We start from the raw sequence: 23,186 nt of genomic DNA on the forward strand, positions 1-23,186 counted from the left end.
CTTAAATAGCACCAAAGTATGTTTTATGGACAATTATAGCACACAATCCACAAATTTCCAAAATAGCACTAATTAACACAATTATAATATTTTAAAGTTTGAGTTGACTATTTTACATTTATGATATAGTTTTTAAGGGGTAGAGTTTATTGTTAAGAGTTTAGGAATTAAATCTAAAAGTTTAATTTTGATATATGGTGCTAATTTTGGAAAGTTGAGAGTGTGTGCTAATTTTGGAGAAAAAAACTTGAATTAGTGCTATTTTTGAGAAGTTAAGAAAATATATATATTCATTTTCGCGCATGAATAATCACATTTGAAATTTACAAAAAAAATTTAAAAGTAAACTTTGGATACTTTTAAAAGATCTAAATCAATGTACCTTTGGTGTTACTTCATCTTCATTGCTAGCAATGCCCCTTTTTGGGTGTTTTCATCCTAAGCAACACTGGTCAAAAGCAACACTAAGATGACGAGACTTAAACTGAGGAGACTTACACCGAGGAGGATGAAAACACCCAAAAATGGGCAATGCTAACAATGAAAATATACCAAATGTACAATGATTTAGTTTGTTTAGAAGTATCCAAAGTCACTCAGCTTAAAAGTCTTATTGTAAATTTCATATGTGATTAGGTTTAAAGGATAAATCCCCTTCTCCATGTCATTCTACACCAAAATTCAGTTGTGAAAGAGAGAAAGTTTTAAAAGCTTATATTAGGCTTTTTTAAACCTTGTATTTTCATTTATTTTTGTTTCCTCTATTCAAATGGCATGGTGACTACTATATATGAAAACTCAATGGATGCCAAGTGGATATATGTTTAAAGTCATAAATATCCCTCTTTTAATAAAACATAATTACACCACTTTGAAAAGGTATATAATTGTAATACAGTATTATTTAAAAATTATATCAAATTCCTAATTCATTTTAGTTTTTACTACAACGGATTAAAGAATTATTATCATTGCATTAAATAATAAATTAAACTATTGATTTTTGATAATAAAAATCTTTAAAGAGTTTAGCTTTATTATTTTTTTTACAGAATATGAGAAATAATTAATATGTTAAATAATAAAAACTACAAAAAATACCTTAATATGATTTCTTGAAAATAAATATATTTAAAATAATCATAGTATACACAAGTTAAATATAATTCTTTATATGATAAAATAAATTATTATTTTCAGATGATATATTAAATATAGAATATCAAAATTATATGATGAGTAATACTGTATATCAAAAAATTTAAAATATAAAAATACAAAATTTTTATGGAAAATAAAATTCAACCCCTAAGTTTTGAATCCAAACCTAATCTGAATCGAATCTGATCCAAACCAAATCTGAAATATATACATATAAGTTTACATCCAAAACTATCCAAACCCAAAACTACCAAAATCCGAAATATTTATCTAAATATACTCGACTGGATTTTAAATTTCTAAATCCAAAATCTCAAAATTTCCGATCCAAACCCAAAAAGGTACCGTACGGTTCGACTAAACTCGCATTTACAATCTTTTTTCCTACTGTTAGACTAGCTTTAAAAGCACATAACAAACTATGAGGTGAATTTAAAAATAATCAAAAATAAAGGGAAATATTACAAATAAAGAAAACTTATCTCTCTAGAAAAAAAAGACAGAACTAAAAGAACAACAACACAGATGAGAGTGATCTAACAAAAAACCCTCATACCGACACGAGAAATCATCTCATGTGTCCTTTTTTCATATTTTTCATCCACTATCTCCTTTTTTAATCTCAATACCCCTTCTTCATTAATGAAAATGTGTCATCCCCAAACTACCCTTCCTTATTTTCTTTTTCTTTTAATTATTTTAATTAAGAAAAAAAAAATCAGAACCCGACGAACAACGATTCTCGTCGATTTCGCCGTCGGCGATTCTTCGTCGGAGCTCTCCAATATCAACGTTTCTTCATCTCTTTCGAACTGTATCAAGCTCTCATTCAATTTGTAGGTGTGTTCTTCTACACAGGAGTAAGTTCTTGATTGAATATTTTAGATTTTGGATTTTGGAAATCTAGATTGGATTTTGCTTGAAAAGCTTAGCACATTAGGTGTTTTACTATGGGTTCTGGGTCGATTGAGCTAATTAGTTGATAAAAAATGGATTTCAGTGTTTGAATCGTAGTGAATTGCAGAGTTTAGAACTTGAGACATTCGATTCGATTTTGAGTATAACTAGTAAAACTGGTAATACTAGGTAAATTAGTATAACTAGTAAAACTAGTAATACTGATTACTGTAGTATAACTGATAGTATTACTGATTGAGTTTGTTGGAATTGTTTTGGCAGGACGCGATGAGCGAAAACGTTAGTATACATTTTAAATGTGAAGGTCGAATTTATAGTATAATGTTCAAGACACAAGTGAGGGATGTAACGTTGTTGATGTTAAAAGCAAGGATAAACAAGAAGCTTGAATATGTTGAGAACCACATTAAATTGGATTTGAGCTATTATCCGCTAGTGGTAGGTGTAACAGAAAAGTGTGAACTTATTGATGACAAAGATGTGAATGTGTATCTAATGTCCGTTGATCATGAGAAGCGAAGATGTATGTTGTATGTGAATGTCACGACTGTCTCGAAACAGCCTGAACAAGTGCTTAATGATGATGATGAGGCTGTTAGTACGAATTATCAAAAGCAATAGTCAAAAGATTCTAAAATTGTTTGATTCATGTTTGATATTTTGGTTTGTACTACTATTATTTTGGTTATGTCAGAATTATCATGAAACTTATTTTAAAGTGTAGTAATGTTTGATTTCTCTTCCAATTGATGTGTATATTTATGTTGTCATAACATAGTAAAACTAGCACAACTAACATAAAACTAGTATTAAAAATGTTAAACATCCATAAAATGATTTTAAAAGAAAATCTAAGAATGTGTATACTAGTAATTGTCAAAAGTAATATTTAAATATTTACAAAGAGTTATATTTTTAAAAATATATAAATTTTAGGTTGGTATGAAAGAATCCAATCAAGTGTTTCCTTATACTTTTAAGTTCACTTTGTAAATAAACACCAAGTTGGGATGGCAAAGTTATAGAATTATATATTTTAAATATATTAATGCATAGAAGACTCATAATTATAGGTTTATAGACTTTAATCAACTGTACAACTAAAAATTATAAGTTTAAGTGTGGGTAAAACTACTTATATTGAAAAAACCTGAAAAGTACAACTATTTGCAATTTTGGTACAACTACAATCTTGGGTATAACTAAGTGTGAACACATAGTGTGAACACACATATTGCACACGTGGCAATACACGTCAGTTTTATTTTTTTTATTTATATATATATATATATATAAATTTTGCAAAACGAATTTTAATATTTTCTTAAAAATTTTCAAAATTTTTTGTAATACTGGTACAACTGGTATAACTGATATAGCTAGTAAAACTAAGGAAAGTTAGAATATGTGATGTTAAATTTGTATTTTACTTATTCTCCTTTGTTTGTTTTGTAAGATTATTTCATGATTCTTCTTAAGTTTTTCTTGGTATTTATAGTTATATGAACAAAATCAAGAAATTTTTTTTTAGTATTACAAATAAAATTGGTTCTCTCTTTCCCTATTTGGTTCCGAAATCGCTCTCTTTCTCCTCATTCTTCTACTACATTTTCATTCGTTTCCTCTTCGAAATCCTGCAACAAACAATAAAATTATCTCAACAATTTCTCATAAGACTAATAGTTCTATCTAGTTTTACCAGTTTTACATAGACTAGTTGTACCGGTTCTACCAGTTTTACACATATTAGTTGTATCAGTTTTACATAGACTAGTTGTACTTATTCTACTAGATTTACACAGAAGTGTACCAGTTCTACCAGTCTTACACACACTAGTTGTATTTAGTTCTACCAGATCTAACATTACACAGGTAAGTTGTATCAGGTCTACCAGTTTTACACTACTAGTTGTACCTAGTTCTACCAGTTTTACTAAATACCACAAATCTATATATTCCAGTTCCAGATTTCTCTACAAACAGCATAGCAGTCGCGTTACTTACACTTGAATCGTTATGGTCGGCCCTCAATTCGCCTTTAAATCTCTCCGGCGTCTCCTTCTTCGACCATAGCACTAGGAGAGTTGGTTCCCGAGTTCGAACTTCCCTCCTCATTATTTATTTCTTCTCTTTGTACTTCTCCTTCTTTTTCTTCTCCATTACAATCAGATCGCAGAGTCTCATATCTCTAGTTATCTTCCGCTGAAATCGAGTCACCTCCTCCTTCTTCTTCGCCGGAATCGATTCTTTTCTCACTCAACCTTGCTTTTGCCGCCGAAATCAATTCTCTCTCTCGTTTCTGCTCCTTCTTCTGTCGCCGATATCGCACATTGCTTTCCGACTTCGTCCGTCGGGAGCTCGTCCGCCTCGTGTCCTTCATCCCCTTGTTTTCACCATTTGCAACTGCTGAGATGCAAATCTTTGAAGTTGAGCCAAATCGATAAAAACCCCGATTCAAAATCGAAATTAAAGGATGATTTCTCAGAGATTATGAACAAATAGAAGGAGTAGATTCTGAATTTTACGGTTTGTTCATGTGAGTTGGGGTTTGGGATGAGAAGAAAACAAAAGAAAAAACCTAGGTAGAAAGCGTGTGTTTAAGTCTTTTTTTTCGGTTTTGTTCTTTTATTTTTTTTGGGTTAATGGGTAGATCCAATTAGATGAGGTTGGATGGATAAGATCCAGATTTTTTGTGTAATTAGTCTGTTTTCTGTAGGGGAAGAGAGTAAAATACCTAATTTTCGAATTAAATAAAAATCAAAAAAGAAATAAAGAATAGAAGGGGAGAATAGAGATTCTTTTCTCCCAAATAAGGATACAGGAGACGAATACTCTACCGACACACCTAAATACTCTGCTTCAAATCAACGCTTCTCTGTTTCGATTTCGAGATACTCTGACTAAGCCCTTTGTTTAATATGGCGACGACACGAATCGTGAGGGTTTCACAAGACGGTTCCGGCGATTACTGCTCTGTTCAAGACGCAATTGATTCGGTGCCTTTAGGTAACACTTGTAGAACTGTGATACGTCTCTCACCTGGGATTTATAAGCAACCTGTTTACGTACCTAAGAGAAAAAACTTCATCACCTTCGCCGGAATCTCACCGGAGATCACGGTTTTGACTTGGAACAATACTGCTACTAAGATTGAACATCACCAGGTACACTAAAGTTGTTATCTTTTTAGTGTTTTGGTATGTGTAAGGCTCTGATTTGGTTTTGATTGTGTTGTTGTTAGGCGTCTAGAGTCATTGGGACTGGTACGTTTGGTTGTGGGAGTGTTATTGTTGAAGGTGAAGACTTTATTGCAGAGAACATTACTTTTGAGAACTCTGCTCCTGAGGTATTGTATAAAGTTTCTTCCTTTTTGCATTTTTAGTATGTTTCAGATTCAAAGTTTGGAACTTTCTTATACTGAGAGTAGAATCAATAGTTGTGTATGGTTAATGTTACAACTGATGTTACAGTTTTAATAGGCTTTTATCATTTCATATGAATTACTTAATGTTTTGGTGTATACTTAGTAATGTTTATTGTGTTGATTTTGTACTAGTTATGGTTTTTGACTCTTTTAGTTCTTTATTTAGGGATCAGGACAAGCTGTTGCAATACGGGTTACTGCAGACCGCTGCGCGTTTTATAACTGTCGATTTCTCGGTTGGCAGGTTTGTTGAGCTGTGTTTATATATATATATATAGATTACATCAAATGTTTCTGTTTGTCAATAAAGTTTTGGAGCTGTATTGTTGTGGTATGTCTTTGGCACTTTTGTCGTGCAAATACTGGAATCGATGTACGTGTGTAGTTTAGTTTGCCAAGCTTTGGAATGCAGGATACATTGTATTTACATCATGGGAAACAATATTTGAAAGACTGTTACATCGAAGGAAGCGTGGATTTCATATTTGGAAACAGCACCGCGCTTTTGGAACACTGCCATATCAACTGCAAATCTCAGGGTTTTATAACAGCGCAAAGCCGGAAATCATCTCAGGAATCTACTGGTTATGTATTCTTAAGGTTTGCTTCAAATGGATTTTACTTGACCATCTCATACAGCTTTGTTATTATTCCATGGAAACTGAGCTTTCTACGAAACTTTTTATTCGCAGATGTGTTATTACCGGAAATGGTCAGAATGGGTATATGTATCTCGGAAGGCCATGGGGACCATTTGGGAGGGTGATCTTTGCATATAGTTACATAGATTCGTGTGTCAGAAATGTCGGTTGGCATAACTGGGGAAACGCAGAGAATGAGAGAAGTGCTTGCTTTTACGAGTACAGGTACATCTCTTGACTGTAACAAGTTAACCATCAATAAACAGCTTTTGATACTAACTCTATTGGATGTAAAAACCTCAGGTGTTTTGGCCCGGGTAGCTGTTCGTCTGGACGGGTTCCGTGGTCGAGAGAACTGATGGATGACGAAGCTGGACACTTTGTGCATCATAGTTTTGTTGATCCAGATCAGGACCGGCCTTGGTTATGCCTAAGAATGGGAGTGAAAATACCTTTTTCCGCATAGAGTACTGAGAAGAAAAATGTTGTAACTACCACAACGGAGGCCTAGAATAATGAAGGATCATGTTGAACCTAAAGTATCATCAAACTTGGGATTATCTTCTTCTGTCCAAGTGAATGAGTTAAAAAAAAAAAAAAAAAATTCCATCGAATGTATAATTTTACTCTTCATGGTTTCTTCTTGTTATGCAATGGCAACCAAATTATGTTTGTAACTTTGTATAACTAAAATTATTATTATTATGTTTTTGTATAGTTGAGCAAATAGCAAAATGGGCATTTGGTCTAGTGGTATGATTCTCGCTTAGGGTGCGAGAGGTCCCGAGTTCAATTCTCGGAATGCCCCCAAATTTTTCTTATCACACTGAAACTTAATTTTTAAACAACACTACGAATGCTTTATTTTGATGGGTTTGGTGAAGAACATAAAGCAAAAGGGTTAACAAGAGCTTCCTCATTAGTCAATTACACTATGTTCAATCAAATAACACATAAGTAGACTCGAGTTCTAATTTCAATATCTCAAGAGTTACCATCAACAAAATCGAGAAAATAAACTCAAAGAGAAGGAGAAGACACACAAGAGAACACAACACGAGTTGTTCAGTAACATTTGGCCAGGCTGGGTGAAGAGAGAGGCTTCTTCACCTGGTGAGTTTGAAGTATAAGATAAAGATAATGGCGAGGACAAGGACTGTGATAATTGCCCCAATAGTCCATTTGTTCCTATTCATTCTCCTCGTCATCGCGGTCAATATCTTCTTGCTCTTTCCCACGTTGTCATCAATTGTATGAACAGTTTCATGGGCCCGTAGAAGAGACTGTCTCTGGCCGTGCAGATCCTGAAGGATTGAAACACCAAGCTCTTCGGTCTCCAGCAATGTTCTCATACTGTCCTTGATTTTGTTTGTGGTTTGGTCTAAACGAGTTGTTGACATCATCAATCTTGATCTTTGATCAGTTGAAGCCTAACCAGTTTGTATCATCAATCAGAGAGATGACAATATGTTTTCGACAAAAAATTGTGATTGATGTACTCAACAAAATAAATATACGTACCGTCAATGCGTCAGCCCTACCAGTTTCTAGTAAGTCATCTCGCGCAGTAGCGTTTAAGTTTCCAGATGTGATTTTCTTCACTTCAGTCTTGAAATTGTTAAGATCGGATTTGTATTCCCTTAATTTGACAAGGAGACTGGATTTAACATTGGGTGGAAGGCTTCTCGCCTCGAGGTCCATTTTCTTAACCTGGAAATATAAAAACCGACCATCAATCCCATATGAGAGACTATGGTAAAACTTTCATATCCCATTAGAGCTATGCAAAAGATCACATACCAATGCTTCAGCTTCCTCAACCCCAGATTTTATTTCAGATAGCTTCTGCTTCTTTTGTTCTGCAAATTAGTAAAGCCCACACAATTCATATTAAACCTTATGAAGAAAAAAAAGAGAAAAACTCCTAATACTAATAACAAATTGGTGTTCAGCAGCGACATAAAAAACGAAAGCAAACAAGATAAACTTCCTTTACAATGCATGAAAGAGACATAAAGACTTGTACTTTGCATCTAATTTCTAAACCCTATTGGGAAAGCTTCTGCATTCTCACTAATCACATTCATAAGCTATATAACTAAGTTAACTGAACCCAATCATTATTTCTGAACTCTTCAAGTACCCTCAGGAAGTTTTTAGGGAAGGCTTCTGAGATAAAGCAAGTGATGAGTGATGATCTATTCATACTAATAACAAGTTTGTGATCAGCAGCTGACGTATAAATAAAGCAAACATCATACTCGTCCTTTAATTTTCATCTGTTTTCTGAACCCTATAGCGAAAGCTTCTGCATTCTCACTAATTGCATTCATAAGCTATTTCTGAATAATTATTTCTGAATTCTTGAAGTACACTCAGGAAAGTTTCATCCTTTTAGGGAAGACTTCTGAAAGCAGGCAAGCAAGCATTAAGGAGTTTCGTTCTAATAACAAGTTTCTATCGGCGATCGATAAACCAAAAAGCAAAAACCATATTCTTCCTTTACAATGCATGAAAGAGACAGAAAGACTTGTACTTTGCATCTAATTTCTAAACCCTATAGACAAAGCTTCTGCATTCTCACTAATCACATTCATAAGCTATATAACTAAGTTCACTGAACCTAATCATTATTTCTGAACTCTTCAAGTACCCTCAGGAAGTTTTAGAGAAGGCTTCTGAGATAAGAAAGTGATGAGTGATGATCTATTCATACTAATAACAAGTTTGTGATCAGCAGCTGACGTATAAACAAAAGCAAACATCATACTCTTCCTTCACAATACATCTATTTTCTCATCCCTATCGCGAAAGCTTCTGAATTCTCACTAATTGCATTCATAAGCTATTTCTGAATCATTATCTCTGAATTCTCGAAGTACACTCAGGAAAGTTTCATCCTTTTAGGGAAGACTTCTGAAAGCAAGCAAGCATTAAGGAGTGATGATATCTTCGGTATTCGTTCTAATAACAAGTTTCTAATCGACGATCGATAAACCAAAACCTATGAATCTAAAGCAAAACACCATATTCATTCTTTACAATTCATGACAGGAAACACAGAAACATCTATATATCTATCTATCCTTGAGGAACTCTATAACCATACTAAGGATGTGAATATACATTACCTCCATCAAGAGCATTAGCTGAAGTACACTTCTTTGATAAATTTGCAGATACATCACAGTATTGCCTCTCATATCTTTCAAACACTTGACTCATCTTTCCCAGAAACCACTACAGATTCTGCAAAATCATTAGAAAATTTGCAATAAAATCACAAAAGGTCCTCAATTCAAATCAAACGAAGCTCTTCAAAATCACAATCAAATTAATCTCTAAAACACAACCTCCATTGATATCAACAAACGCATAAACATGTTACAAAATTAACATTGAAATTGAAAATAGGGGAATTAGGTTACGAAGGGAGAATGAACTAACGGATCTGAATCGATCTGAAGAGAAGAAGAAGAAGAAGAAGATGACGCCGGCGGTAATGGGATGTGGATGAAGCGGAGATCCGGCGAAGACCCAATTCTGGACAAAGAGGTGAAAAAAGAGGATTTTTTTTTATTTATTTTTGATTTAGTGAAATAGAAAATGGTTAAATAATTTTTTTTTTGTTCAAAGATGGTTAAATAATTTAATGGTTGAAATTTAGGAGTCAATAAAACATTTTGTAAATTAATATTTGATTGTTTCTACCAAAAAAATAAAAATAAATAAATATTTGATTGAGTAAATTTGATAAAATACAAGTTATGTGTGTTAGGGAGTTTGCTAATGAGTTAAAAAAAAAAGTTTTTAATAAAAAAAAAATTATAAGAATTGATTTTTGGTAGAAAAATATTATAATAGAAAAATATTAGAAAAATCTGTAAGGTTACACACTTCATGATGTATTGAATTCATCTATGATGAAAACGTCCGCAATTATCATAAGTAAAATATGAGCTACTAAGGTTAATTTGTTAGCTTAGAGCAAGATGATATTTCAGGAGAATATAGTTTTATTATGGAAAAACTCATGGATTTGATATTCGGTTACTCTCACATGACGGAAAAGGCATATGTGATCGAGGATTTTGAGTTTTCTATGGTTGACGGTCCAGTCTTGGACGTCCATTGAAACGGTACTAGTGATAATTGACTTTCGCATTCTGATCTACTACTACTTGCAACCGCTCTTCATCACCAGCAACAAATTAGAGAAGATTAATTTTTTTTTTCTAACTTCTTCAGCTTCGATGCTTTTCCACGGATAGACCAAAATCAAACTATAAATTATGCGTCCATGTTTTAATCTTTTTGCAAAGAAACCACTATTGTATAATATTACTAAAGATTATCGACCTAAATCATTTTCATTTTTAATGAAATATTTAGCAATTAAAAAAAAGATACACTACATGGAATTAACAAGATTTGTGACATAACAATAAGTTCTTTTTTCACCATATCTATTACATAAAAGATTATTTTCAACATCAACAATTACATTACAAATATTTTTGTACATCAACAAATAGGATAAGGAATACCACAAGATTGTAGGATTGCGCGAGCTTGCGGTGAAGTGACATATTTATTAAAAACTGGGTTCTTAATGAAATCACAAAAACATGGTTGTTGTGCTTTCATTTCTCCACAACATTTTGCTGTTGGTTTATCTCCATATAGTATCGCTGATATACAATCTGTGATCTCAATTTGGTTGCAAGGTGGCTTCACTGAGTTTTCGAACACATATGATTTGATCGGCACCAGAAATGACATGAGGACTAGGACAACATATGTGATGCAAACTAGTGTTGTAAACTTCATGATTTAAGAGATTATTTCAGATTTTTTATTTACTGTTTTTAATGGTAGTAAAGTTGTTTTATATAGACAAGGATTTTAATTTGTAACTTAAAGAGTGTTAGATTATGCAATGAATTTGTGGATTCTGTCTTATTTTGTTTTTATATATATAGTCAACAAAACTAATTCAAAGATATCAAAAACCCGGAAAGGAACACATACAATGTAAGTCAATGTTTTGATTTTTAGCAGAATGTTCTTTTTAGGGGTTAAAATATTACTTTATATGAATTTTTTGGGGTTAAAATATTAAATTTTAAATCTAAAAAAAAAACAAAATTCTTTTGGTTATAAATATTTATGACAGATTTTAAAATAGGGAATTAAATAATATTTTAATGCTTAAGTTCTGAAACCATTTATTTTTCAATGATCTATGTTTATTTAACTAAATAAATAATTTGTTAAGCCTGAAGATATCTTTAAATATTATTTTTTCGTTGACAAGACGTGGAAAACCTTATGAATAATCTTACTTCACTAATATCACTAGATTAGATTTAGCTAGGCCACAGTCGTGTTCATGTGTTTGTTCAATCTCATGATAACACAGTTGAGAGTTGAGACCAACATTATTGGTGGAATCTTAACAATTATCTTAACCTAAGATTTGTTAAGACCATATCTTATATAGGATATGATCTAAACAAATCTTAGCTTAAAATACTTGTTAGAGTGTTGCAGCTAGCAACTAGCAAAAAAAATAGTTTGGAATATATCTCAAGAAAGTTAATATTGACAAAAATTAAATAGAATTGGAATATATTAAAGAACAAACCACTATAATGAGTTTTTATTTTTCAAAATAACAATGGTGTATTTTATATTCCATATTTCGTCAATTATTTCTTCTTTGTTAGTCTCACCACCATTCGAATAAGTTATTTTTCTTTGAAGAAACTTAAACAAGACTTTTTATATCTTTTTGTAATTATCAAAATTAATATATGATATAAGAAAATATTACACAAAGTTAATATGATCCATGACATAATAGAAAATTTCCTATCATTAATATATAAAACTTTTAATCATCAACAATCACATTATTAATATCTTGAACTTCAACAACTAGGATAAGGAATACCACAAAATCCTAAAGCCGCATGAGCTTGTGGGGAGGTGACTAATGGCCTGAAAGCTGGATTCTTAATGAAATCACAATAACATGGTTGTTGTGCTTTCAATTTCCCGCAGCACTCTGCCGTTGGTGGAGTTCCGAGAATTATCGCTGGTACACATCCTGTGATCTCAATATCGGTGCAAGGCGGTTTCACGGAATTTTCGACCAAAGATGATTTGATTGGAGCTAGAGATGAGAGTATGACTACAAGAAATGTGATGCATACTAGAGTCGAAAACTTCATATTTTAAATTTCTCTGATTAATGTTTTTTTTTTGTTTTAGCAATAGTAAAAGCATTATATATAGATGAGGATGAAGTTGTACTGAACATTGTGAGACTGAAAAATGAGTTTGTGGATTATGATAGTACCATATAATGAGTCAATGTTTGGATTTTTACTATAATAGGTTTTTCTGTTTTGGTAAAAAAACAATAATAATTTATTAAATTATGTAAATGTCTTATATGAAAAGTGGATATGATTTATTCATAGATATCCTACCTTTTTTGCTTGAGCAAAAGATATCCTACCTAAATCTATATATTTATATACCAAAAGCTAATTACATGGGGCGGAGCCAACATATGTTATGGGGTCAATTGAACCCTATAAATTGTAAAATATTTGATATAATTTCTATACAAAAATTAATTTAACATATGGGCTAGAAAAATATTTCAACATATATTCAAACAAAAAAATTTATGATGTATACAAATTCTTTCATTTTGTTTGAGTTTCATGTAAATTTTTCATTATTTTCTTACGGGTAGATTAGATTACTTCTGAACAAAATTAATAATATTTTATACAAAATTTAACATAATATATACTATTTTATAGAAAAAAATTCTACCTTTGTCACTGTACGTGAATGGATAGCCAAAACAAGAACTTGGTTTCGAATTTTCCCCGTTTCTAATGAACTTAATGAAGGGTTATTTGCACTATGGTATACTTTTAAAAAGTGTATTTGCGCTATAAAACAGTTACAAAACATGAGGCATGTGTTGACCAAAAAAAAAAACATGAGGCATGTGGGACCAAATCTCACCGTCTTGAATCAAAGTGGAGAAAAACTAAATTCTCTCTTGAGAAAATAGAAATATTTTGTTATAAGAAAAGATATAGAAAATATAAGAGTTTGCTCAAGAAATTTGTATAGTGTTTTTATTCTCCAACAATGTTGTGTCTTTACCTCATACGAGTGTTAAATACAAAATAAATACAATAATCATCTAATGAATGCATTTGTTTTGATTTTGCATTCATAATATAACGGATGTCTTCTAATTCAAATTATTCATCTTTAAATGTCTTCTTAAATGCTTATCACGAGGTCAATTTCGCTCTTCCGAGCTCATCAATGTTTTCATTCTCCATCTCGCTATGCTCCTTTTGGGTTGGTTCATCTTGAAACATCGATCTCGTCTACCACCTATTATCTCATGGAATATGTATTCTCTTTCCTTAGTGTTGAGCCTTTAGAATAAGATCCATGCCCATAAAGGAGGCGGCTTTGGTCCCTACATTATCCTCCTAAATCTTGCAAGCTGTCCAGCTTGGGAGACTTATAGTATTAAATACGGACATGAATCCTTTAATTAAGTTTGTTCATGTATTGACGCATCTTTTCGGATCCGCACATTTTTCAACACGTGTTCGGCCACCAAGTGAGGACTCTTCTGCTTCTCACCTCTACCGAGACGTCCTTCCCCCATCATTATCATTATAAGCAAAAAATGCCTTCTTATACTCATATCTTGACTTAACTGAACTTTATTTTTCTTCACAATTCTTCGACTTTTAACTGCTTTTCAACAAATCTCATCATGGATTCTTCTCCAAATTCCGAATCTTCCTCCCCAACTCACCCTGGTTCTCATCAGGAGGAAAATTCCTTCCCAGCGGGCGCCGAGGCAGGCACTCATCTGTATGATGTCGCTGGTCGCCACTTACAGCCTTCCAGTATCAGAACGATCCAAAAAATGCGTAAACTCTGCTCGATTGCTTTAGGTGTTGAAATTTATCTTCCTTCCCTAATTGAATCGCTGAATGTCCATAGAGTTGGCTATTTTTGTGCTTACAAAGTTTGCCTCAAGGGATGCAGACTATTTTCCCTCTTCCTGAAGTTCAAATTAGTTTTCTGCATCTGATATATATTGTGTTTTTATCGGTTTTAAGTCATTGTTTTCTCTTTGTTTTATAACACTTCTATTGAGTCAAAGTGTGTTTTTGGAGTCTTTTAATCCATTATCAAGTCTTTACAGGTTTTAGGTTGCTTTGGAATAAAACTAGACATTTTGGGATGCAAATACATTTTTGGAGATGCATATACATGTAGAAGTGCAGATGTTTGGGATCGTATGGATAACTTTCCACCATTAGATTGTTATCATATTTTGACACAAGATTAAGACGGATGTTAGCTTTCACTTGCAAGTGATAGTAAGGAAATCTAAACGGTGCATTCAAGAGTTATACCCAATTTTGTGAAGACATGTCATTCTAGCGAGCAATTGAAGCAATTGTAGATATTGGAAGCAGAGAAGGTCAGATCAATCGATCCACTTGGAGACTGATCGGTCCGCCTCCTCCGGACAAGAGAAACATTCCAGAACGGGGCAGACCAATCAGTCCATCACCTGGATCGATCGGTCCACTTCCCATACGCATTTTTGACCCAGATTTGACCCAAAACATTCCAGAACCGACCCGACTTGTCTTCTATTGATTTTATATCCTAAGTTTAACCTTTCAGACATATCGAACAAACTTCTGAGTTCTAAACATTGTTTTTTTCTTTCTAAACAATTTGGGCGAGAAGAATCTGCCCTTTTGACACTTGGATAAGATTTCTAAACCCTATTCTCATTCTATGGATTCTTCATTTTTCATGTTCTTAATGCTAAGATAGGATTGATCACTCTTTTTTAGAACTTAGGCTTTTATATGTCTCAGAGATGTTCGATAAAATGTCGGAATGAATGTAATTTGAGCAATGTATTTCTACCCTGCGAGAGCTGATGTTAGAATGCATTGTGAACCAGATGAACATGTTTGATAATGCGAATTCGAATAGGAAACTACAAATAAGAGCTTAGTAATTGAATAGTGGAATGTAGTGATTAATGTCTTGAGAGAGAATTAATATGGATTTGTGTTCATGTTCAAGAACGGTTCTTTTATGTTTGAATTTCTCAATGATTTCATTTATTAGTCGTTAAGTGTTCGAAATGCCCTGCTGCACAATGTTTTAATTAATAAGTTTAGGTCTCTTTTCATTTGCATTTTTATTTACCAAAATGAAAACCAAACAAATCCTCTTTTCGTTTTAGCTAAGAATGAGTCTCGCAAGTCTTTAAAGTATCTTTGCTCTTCGTGATCGATCCCGTATATACTGCCTTTCAGTTAAGTTATCGGGTTATATACTCAAGTAATCACCATCTTTAACAAGTTGCGCTTTCTCAACTAACCCCAAATTTGCTCTGAGGTGATACTAACTTTGTTCACCGCCACATGGCTGAAGTGGGTCAAATGCTCACTACAACCGAGTTCAAGAATCTTCTCCTCTTACCCTAATGTTGACCGCACAGTCGTTTTGGGGCTGCCAAATTGCAACGTTAATTGGCGTCGCTATTGGAACTTTATTACTATTGATCGTATTCACCAAGCGGGTGAGATCGTTAGGACAGAGAGGACCATAGGTTTTATTCTCACCCCTTTCCTTCAAGGGACCATAGGTGTTGACTGGCCATAGAAAAGACCTTTTGAGAGTGAATTTTAAATTGATCGTATTCACCAAGCGGGTGAGATTGTTAGATCGTATTCACGAGAAGAAAGCCATAGAAAAGACCTTTTGAGAGTGAATTTTTACAATCTATCGTGAGAAAATAAAAAAACTCTTCTGTCTATCCTCGAGACGACCTAAAGAAAGGTTCTCTTGTTGGACGATGGGTCGAGTGACAGTACAAAATCAGCCACTTGCACTCCTCAACCCCGCCTTGATGTTACTTAATTAAACTCAAAGCGGTGGCCCAACAGTTCCAAAGAGACTCATGTTCCAACAGTTGTGTCTCTTAAAGTATTCTCCCATTCCTTATGTTCCTCTTCACTTGATAACTTTGTTTTTAATTTTAAAGTAAGCTCTGTTTCTTCATAAATAGAACTCACGGCGAACATATTCAGAGAAATCACTCCAAAGTATTGCTGTGAAACTCCTCACTTTACTTATTGGCGATCAGAAATTTGGGTGATATACCTTCGATACTCTTATCATTCTGTTTAGGTTAGTTGGAATACACATATTTAAAAAATGAGTTATTAGCATTTACACCTACTTTAAACTAAACTATTCACTACTACACCCACTTTCAACTATACATATACTTTTCCTTCCTGAAAAGACTATCATATCCTCAAAACAATCTAACTCCTCTCGTTGCTGTCTAACTTCTTCCCCTTCCCTCTTAATTTACCTTTTTTGTTTTTATTGTGGTTAAAAATCAATCCTTAAGACCATCTAACTTCCACACCATCTCTCGTTACTGTCTTAATTTTACTTTGTTTTTTATTCTAGTGAAAAAACTAATTTAGAAGAGAAGCTTCCATTTCTTTTTCACCCGAACCCTAAACTCTAATTTCATAGTTTTTGGTTTGACTTCGCCGTTGCGTTCATTGAACCACCGCTGCAACTTCGGTGTTGACTTCACCACCATTAACACTTCCCCCTTTCTAACCTTCTGTCTTTCCGCCGCCACTAAGTTTAATTACCCAGTAATATCCCTCCTTCCTCTAGATTGGTAGTGAAGAGTCGTCTCCTTTACCCACCGGAACCCTATATCCCCCGTTCACCCTCCCTCCTCCGGATTGGTAGTGAAGAGTCATCTCCTTTACTCCTCTGCCGGAACCCTATTAATCTGAAGCCTCCCCTAGGCGGTTGAATATGACTATGAATTGTGGACAATGTTCGATGGATACCCAATGCGTTCAGTGGATAACATTAATGGACAGTGTTGTGTTGTCTGGTGACAGTGTTGTGGACAGTGTTCTAATCTAAGTAAGATCTTGTCTTTGGTGGACAGTGTTGGTGACAGTATTGTGGACAATATTTTTCAATGTTACCTTAATTGTGGACAGTGTTCTAATATAAGTAAAATGTGGTATCTCTTTGTGTTCTAATCATGTGGACAATGTTCGGTGGATAACATTAATTGATAATTTTACTTTAATTTTCAGCTAACATATGTCATTGCTAGGCAACAATGTGCAAACAATTTGTGCTTTAACTTTTTGCTAGAAGCAAATGACGGAGATCTTGCTTTGTTGTTACGGCGGCGGCGACATAGACTTTTGGGTTTTTGTGGCCGTTCTTCTGGGTTTACCATTTGCGGTGAGTCTTCATACCGAAAAAAATTCCATAAGCTTAGTTAGCTCCGACGAAACCAAAAATCCAACACCGCACTTTTTAGATTCCATATGATTAGCACAGAAATGTCCCAAAATGTTCATAGATCTCCAAAACAGAGACGATAAACTCGTCGGCGTAATAGAAAGATCAATATATATATATATATATATATATATGTGTCGCTTATCGACACAAACACAAACACTTTCCCAGCCGTAGGACTATAATAATTTAGTTGAAATCTAACAGTCAAATAAGTGGGGGACATTTTTGTCTTCACAAGTTTGTCTCCCTTTGTAAAAACTAGAGAAAAGTACAGTAAGAGTAGTAAGTAGGTGTATGCGAGAACAAACTCCACTAAAGTGGGTCTAGATGTTATTGACCCTTAAAAAATTCACTCATTTGAATAGCATGTCTTGTTGACTGGCCTTGTTACTCTTGAAGTCGGTCTCGGATGTGAATGAAACGGTACTCCAATATGAGGTCCTCCTCACCAATCAAGAAGACGCTCACATAAAGGCCAACAAAGCTATTAACATGTTGAAAGCATAAGTCAAAAAGGCTTCTTCTCAATCCGCCAAGGCGCAAAACATGGAAGAGGAAATCATGAGATCAAATCCCAGCTCGAGGTGAGTGAGACACGCTTGCGAGAAACCTTCTTGACCAGCTAGATTAGGCGATACTGGAAACTTCTCAGGCTCGAGACGAATCCAAATCAGCAACTGATAAGCTTATTGAGCTGAAATGGCCGCTTCGATCACGCGATCAATGAGGCTAAGGAGGAGGCAATATACTAAGTGAAGAATTAAGAAACAGACAGATATGAAAATATCATAAAATTTAAAATCATATAAACATTTAGAATTATATTTCTCAAAACGAAAATACAATGCACCATTTCCAAAATCTCATCATAAGAAAAAAAAAAAAAATCTCTAAGAGAACACATCAGTAATTTACATGACCCAACACACAACAAACAAGGTGTCCAAAATCAGCATTTAGGTGTTCTCTTTGTTAATAAGCATACAAATCTAACAATGCTTACTGAGGCAACTCAAGATCAGGTCTTCGATCAAATGCATCACTAGTAGAATCATCTGGGAATGCGTCTGGATATGTAGCAAGAATCTTACCTTTAATGCTCCTAAAACAAGGCAAAGACTCATGAGCCACATAAGAAGAATCAAAATGCTTAAAGCCAGAACTGTAAACAAAGATCAAGATCAGATTAAAGAGCAATACCTTAGTTTCAAGAAAATGTAATCGAGGTCTGATTTCATCGATTTCAAAAGACGGGTGTTTTTAGCGAATTCCGAAGATACATCCGCAAAGCAATTCTCAGCAAATTCGTTGTAATGAGCTAGAACAGCATTACTATCCTGTAACCTCCCCAATCTAGGGGAAAAATCCGAGCAGATGCATTGATCAATACTCGTCGCATTATTATAAATCAACATATTAGGTTCCTTCATATACACCAACTCAACAATGTATAGAAAGATTCATTCAAAGATATGAACACTCAACCGAACAACAATGAAGTCAAACTATAAATGCTATACTAGAGTATCGCAGTTGGTAACACATTGGTGGTGTCTAGTGTAATTACTTTAAAAATGCTACACTAGACCAACATTTTTCAGCAATTGGTAACACATTACAAAACCGAAAAATCGCAATATACACCAAAGATATGATCTTTGTAGAACAACATTGTTATCTTGTAGCCTTCCCAATCTAGCAATATTCGCGCAAAAGCATTGATCAATACTCGTTGCATTATTACTATTAATCAACATAATTAGGTTCCCTCATATAAACCAACTCAACAAAGATTATACAAAGATGAACACTAATTTAAAAAATAACATTATGTTAACAAAATTGAATCAAGAACACATATGATCTAGCTGAAATTATCAAATTTTTTCCCAAACCAAGGATACAAAAACAAGAAAATTACTAATTGATTACATAACAAATGGTTGAGACATACATGAGGTGTTGAAAATGTCGGAGAGAATTGAGATCTTCTGTATTAACAAGAGTTTTGAATTCTTCAGAGACTTGTTGTGAAGCTGCTCTTATGGATTCTTCCATCACCTGATCGTTGTTTATTAGCGACCAGCGACTGGATCTGATAGAAAAAAAAAAGTAGGAAGCGGCGAGAGATGAAGGAAGAAGAAGAGTTAACTAGGGATTCAATTTACACGTGTAATCATATAACTTGTTTGTTTATTTATTTTTTTTTTCTGTAAAAAAAACAATATATGAATACATATTAGTGTTAAATTTATACAAAATAATAATAGAATATATATATACCTATCTAAAATATTAAATATGTGTTTTATTAGTGTTTTGAATTATGAAAATGTATGAAAAATATTTTGGTTGCTCTTGTATTTGGGACTTAAGGAAGTATTATACAAAATTTCTGATGTTTTTCTTAAAAATGTAATTAACTAATTTTAAAAATGATATTTCACTATTCTTGGTCTTAATATTTTAGAGTCTTATTATTAATATTAATTTATATATTTTCATTATTTTAGAATGTAGAAATTTGTTAATTATGGTGTATTAATGTAAAGATATTATATTTCATAAATTTATAACTGAAAATAAAGAATAAGTCGCTAGAGATTGTGAAACGAACAACACATCGACAGTTTTTAGCGACTCCAGCAACAGGAATACGAACAACAAATAATTGTGAGGGTGAACAGAACTCAAAGTCTTATCATGACTCCCATTTTTCACAGAATGAATATGAATCAAAGTATCAAGCAACCCATATAAATAAACGTTTACGAATAACTTCAAAAATAATATAACAAAGAGATCTAAATCAAAACGTAATCGAAACACTGAATTCAAATCACACAGAGGCTATTACAATACAAAATTCGAAAATTGTTTCAACATAGAAACATCTTACCTTTGTGGTGGAGGATAGTCAATTTGGTTCAATCAGAAGAATACGACATTTCCTATTGCAACAATAAAGCTTTTTTAGGTTGATGGGCTTGGTTTGGGCTGGATTAAGAAGAAACTGTATAGCCTTGGCCCAATAAATTTAACATATTTAAAAAGAAAATTAAAATAAATTACACATAAAATTATTTTTTTTTTCTCTCATGTACCAAATTAATTATATTTTAAAACAGTTATCTTGTGGATTTTTTTAACACTTGTATACTTATTTCTATCTTTTAAAAATTTTGAACTCCAAATAAGACTCAACATTATGTTTTCCCTCTACCTCCAAACTCTAACAAATGGTGAAAAAGAGTGATAATAGTAGTTTCAGTGTCAAATCATCCTTTCTGCCAAATTTTTTTTTATTTTCAAATACTACATATTCTTAATTTCTTAAAACTAATTGTCAAACACACCGAATTTTAACATGTAAAGTTACCGAAATATGATATTTTGAAATTTTTATTATGATATTTTGAAATTTTTATTATCTAATTCAGATAGTTCATAAATAAATATATTAAATGTGTTTTCTGTATTTTGAGAATAGAATAAGAGATATATAAATTTTTGAATTGCAAAACCAAACTTAATCAAACATTTTACTTGGCATTTACACATAAATTATTAGATTTTTTTTAAATTAAAAATAGGCATTTAATTTAGTTAAGAAATAGATAATATAAAATGTTTTGCTATCTAATTAGATGATTTATCTAAATATATGGATCATTTTCTGATTTAATACATTAAACAAAACAAAAGAAAAATCCTATAATAATAAGTTTCATATTAAAATTGGAATATTAATTTTTGGCAAGCCATCACAATATATAGTCAACTACAAGAAAAAAAAAAGTTAATGCTCCATTGGTTTTTTATTCATAATATATACAAAGAGTGATCGTAATACTGTAATACTAAGAGCAACATTATAGGTAGTCTTTTAATTAGGGTATCTTAGCATAATTTAGTATTAAATTTGGAAAAGTAGAGTTTAAGAGTTGTGATTTTGCTTTTAGTTTTTGGATGTGTTTATTGGTATGATCTTAAGTTGGGTATCTTAGAAAAAAAATATTTTTTAAAAATTTTAAAAATTTATAATTTGTAATTTAAGAAAATCTTATAATTATTGCAAATTTAGAATTTGAAAACATACATAAAAGATAAATTATAAGATAGAAATTATAACATAAAATACAATATTTTTAAACTTGATTGCGAGAAAATTTTGTCCATATATGCTCGACCAAAACGTTATTCAATTGTTGATGCATAACTTGATCAAATATGTTATCAGATGAAATACCAATTTATTAAATTAGCGATTCAAACAAGAAAAGGATCCCATTTAACTTCAAAGGAGCATTGAGAAGCACCAAAGTTTTATATATAGGCTAAATATAACTCATAGTTATTGCTGTTACAAAAACCTCAAAAAATCAAAAAAAAAAAAAAACTAGTTCAGTTTTGGTTGATGAAATCAGCTGGCAAGTTCAAAATCCAGTAAAGTAACTTTGTTGTTTATGAAACTTACTTTTTTATGGGACATTTCGTTTTGGTTTCAAAGAGAGAGAAAAAAAAACTGAGTAAAAAAAAAAAAATTTAGCCAACCTTTTTCTGCCACGTATGCGTATCTTAGACATATTTCTGTTTCTTATGCAACATACGTATCTTACCAAAAATTCACCTTTTTGATTTAAATTTAAATCCTAATTATTCTAAGATACCCTTTAAATCCTATTGATAATGATGGTCTAACTAATCTTAAACATAGAAAAAATGACAATCTAACATTTGACCAAATAGTACTTATTTTGTACACAACTTTTAACAGCTTTTAATCCATCTTATCCTTTTACTTTCTTCTACTCTCTCTTTTTTTTTTACCTTTTATCAGAGAAAGTATATGAATTGAAAAATGAAAAAAAAAAAAAATTGTGTATCCAATATTATCATATCTCACCAGATAATCAATGGTACTTAATGATGGATTTCATTCTTAAGTCTCTCCATACCGTATATTCAAATACCATCTGGTTGAACTAGTTCTGCTAGGAAACCAAAACTTGAACATCATAAAAAAAAATACCGCCTATGTGCGAAAAAATGGTTTCACTTTCATCGATGCACCACATAGGGAGCGTATTTGCGGCATATGAAGAACTAGCGTTCAAACTTCAATGAATCAAAGGTATCCGTATGAATAGCCGTTTGACATTGCTGACCGGTTGATTTTACGAGAGATACTCACCCAAATTCTTGATGATGAATTGCCTGAAAATATACTACTTGCTTCATCCGATTCTGATTTCTCTTATGCATTAAGAATGTTATGATAACAGGGATACAATATACTTTCAACTGCGCGCGTATGGATTGGGGACCCAATTTCCAAGTCAATAGTAGAACTTGTAGCTAAGAATACTCCACATATTGATGATCTTGCAATCACACGAAGCGCCCAAATACTGAATAGGAAAATATATCCTTGGTAAATTGATCCCAAAGTTAAGAGAGAGGAAGAGAGAGAGAGAGAGAGAGAGAGAGAGAGAGAGAGAGAGAGAGAGAGAGAGAGAGAGAGAGAGAGAGAGAGAGAGAGAGAGAGAGAGAGAGAGAGAGAGAGAGAGAGAGAGAGAGAGAGAGAGAGA

The 23,186-nt window shown here is 32.7% G+C and overlaps 4 protein-coding genes, 1 long non-coding RNA gene and 1 other non-coding gene across 6 annotated transcripts; 4 read left to right on the forward strand and 2 right to left on the reverse strand.

The window, feature by feature from the left end:
• Window positions 1-4,870: 4,870 nt before the first annotated feature.
• LOC17886628 (pectinesterase 31) lies at window positions 4,871-6,861 on the forward strand. The gene is made up of 6 exons (XM_006291453.2): window positions 4,871-5,243; window positions 5,321-5,425; window positions 5,670-5,747; window positions 5,916-6,103; window positions 6,196-6,369; window positions 6,448-6,861. Exons 1-6 carry the CDS (start codon window positions 4,998-5,000, stop codon window positions 6,608-6,610), a joined length of 954 nt encoding a protein of 317 aa, XP_006291515.1. The 5' UTR covers window positions 4,871-4,997; the 3' UTR covers window positions 6,611-6,861.
• Window positions 6,862-6,880: 19 nt separating this feature from the next.
• Window positions 6,881-6,952, forward strand: TRNAP-AGG. The gene has a single exon. It is a non-coding gene; the product is annotated as a tRNA-Pro (tRNA).
• An 82-nt stretch (window positions 6,953-7,034) lies between these two features.
• LOC17885944 (vesicle transport v-SNARE 13) lies at window positions 7,035-9,703 on the reverse strand. The gene is made up of 5 exons (XM_006291751.2): window positions 9,592-9,703; window positions 9,276-9,393; window positions 7,945-8,003; window positions 7,666-7,854; window positions 7,035-7,574 (listed from the first exon to the last, which is right to left on the reverse strand). Exons 2-5 carry the CDS (start codon window positions 9,367-9,369, stop codon window positions 7,251-7,253), a joined length of 666 nt encoding a protein of 221 aa, XP_006291813.1. The 5' UTR covers window positions 9,370-9,393; window positions 9,592-9,703; the 3' UTR covers window positions 7,035-7,250.
• A 4,269-nt stretch (window positions 9,704-13,972) lies between these two features.
• On the forward strand, window positions 13,973-14,984 carry LOC111830705. Its single transcript, XR_002834039.1, has 2 exons — window positions 13,973-14,156; window positions 14,411-14,984. It is a non-coding gene; the product is annotated as an uncharacterized LOC111830705 (long non-coding RNA).
• A 3,395-nt stretch (window positions 14,985-18,379) lies between these two features.
• LOC17886953 (kxDL motif-containing protein 1) lies at window positions 18,380-19,709 on the reverse strand. The gene is made up of 3 exons (XM_006291973.2): window positions 19,550-19,709; window positions 18,796-18,948; window positions 18,380-18,697 (listed from the first exon to the last, which is right to left on the reverse strand). Exons 1-3 carry the CDS (start codon window positions 19,651-19,653, stop codon window positions 18,595-18,597), a joined length of 360 nt encoding a protein of 119 aa, XP_006292035.2. The 5' UTR covers window positions 19,654-19,709; the 3' UTR covers window positions 18,380-18,594.
• An 867-nt stretch (window positions 19,710-20,576) lies between these two features.
• On the forward strand, window positions 20,577-22,874 carry LOC111830458. Its single transcript, XM_023782318.1, is given in 2 exon segments — window positions 20,577-20,610; window positions 22,543-22,874. Coding segments are annotated over 2 exon segments (366 nt in total).
• Window positions 22,875-23,186: the final 312 nt, after the last annotated feature.

The sequence above is a fragment of the Capsella rubella genome, unplaced genomic scaffold (assembly GCF_000375325.1).
Source record: "Capsella rubella cultivar Monte Gargano unplaced genomic scaffold, Caprub1_0 scaffold_5, whole genome shotgun sequence".
In the NCBI taxonomy this organism is placed as follows: domain Eukaryota; kingdom Viridiplantae; phylum Streptophyta; class Magnoliopsida; order Brassicales; family Brassicaceae; genus Capsella; species Capsella rubella.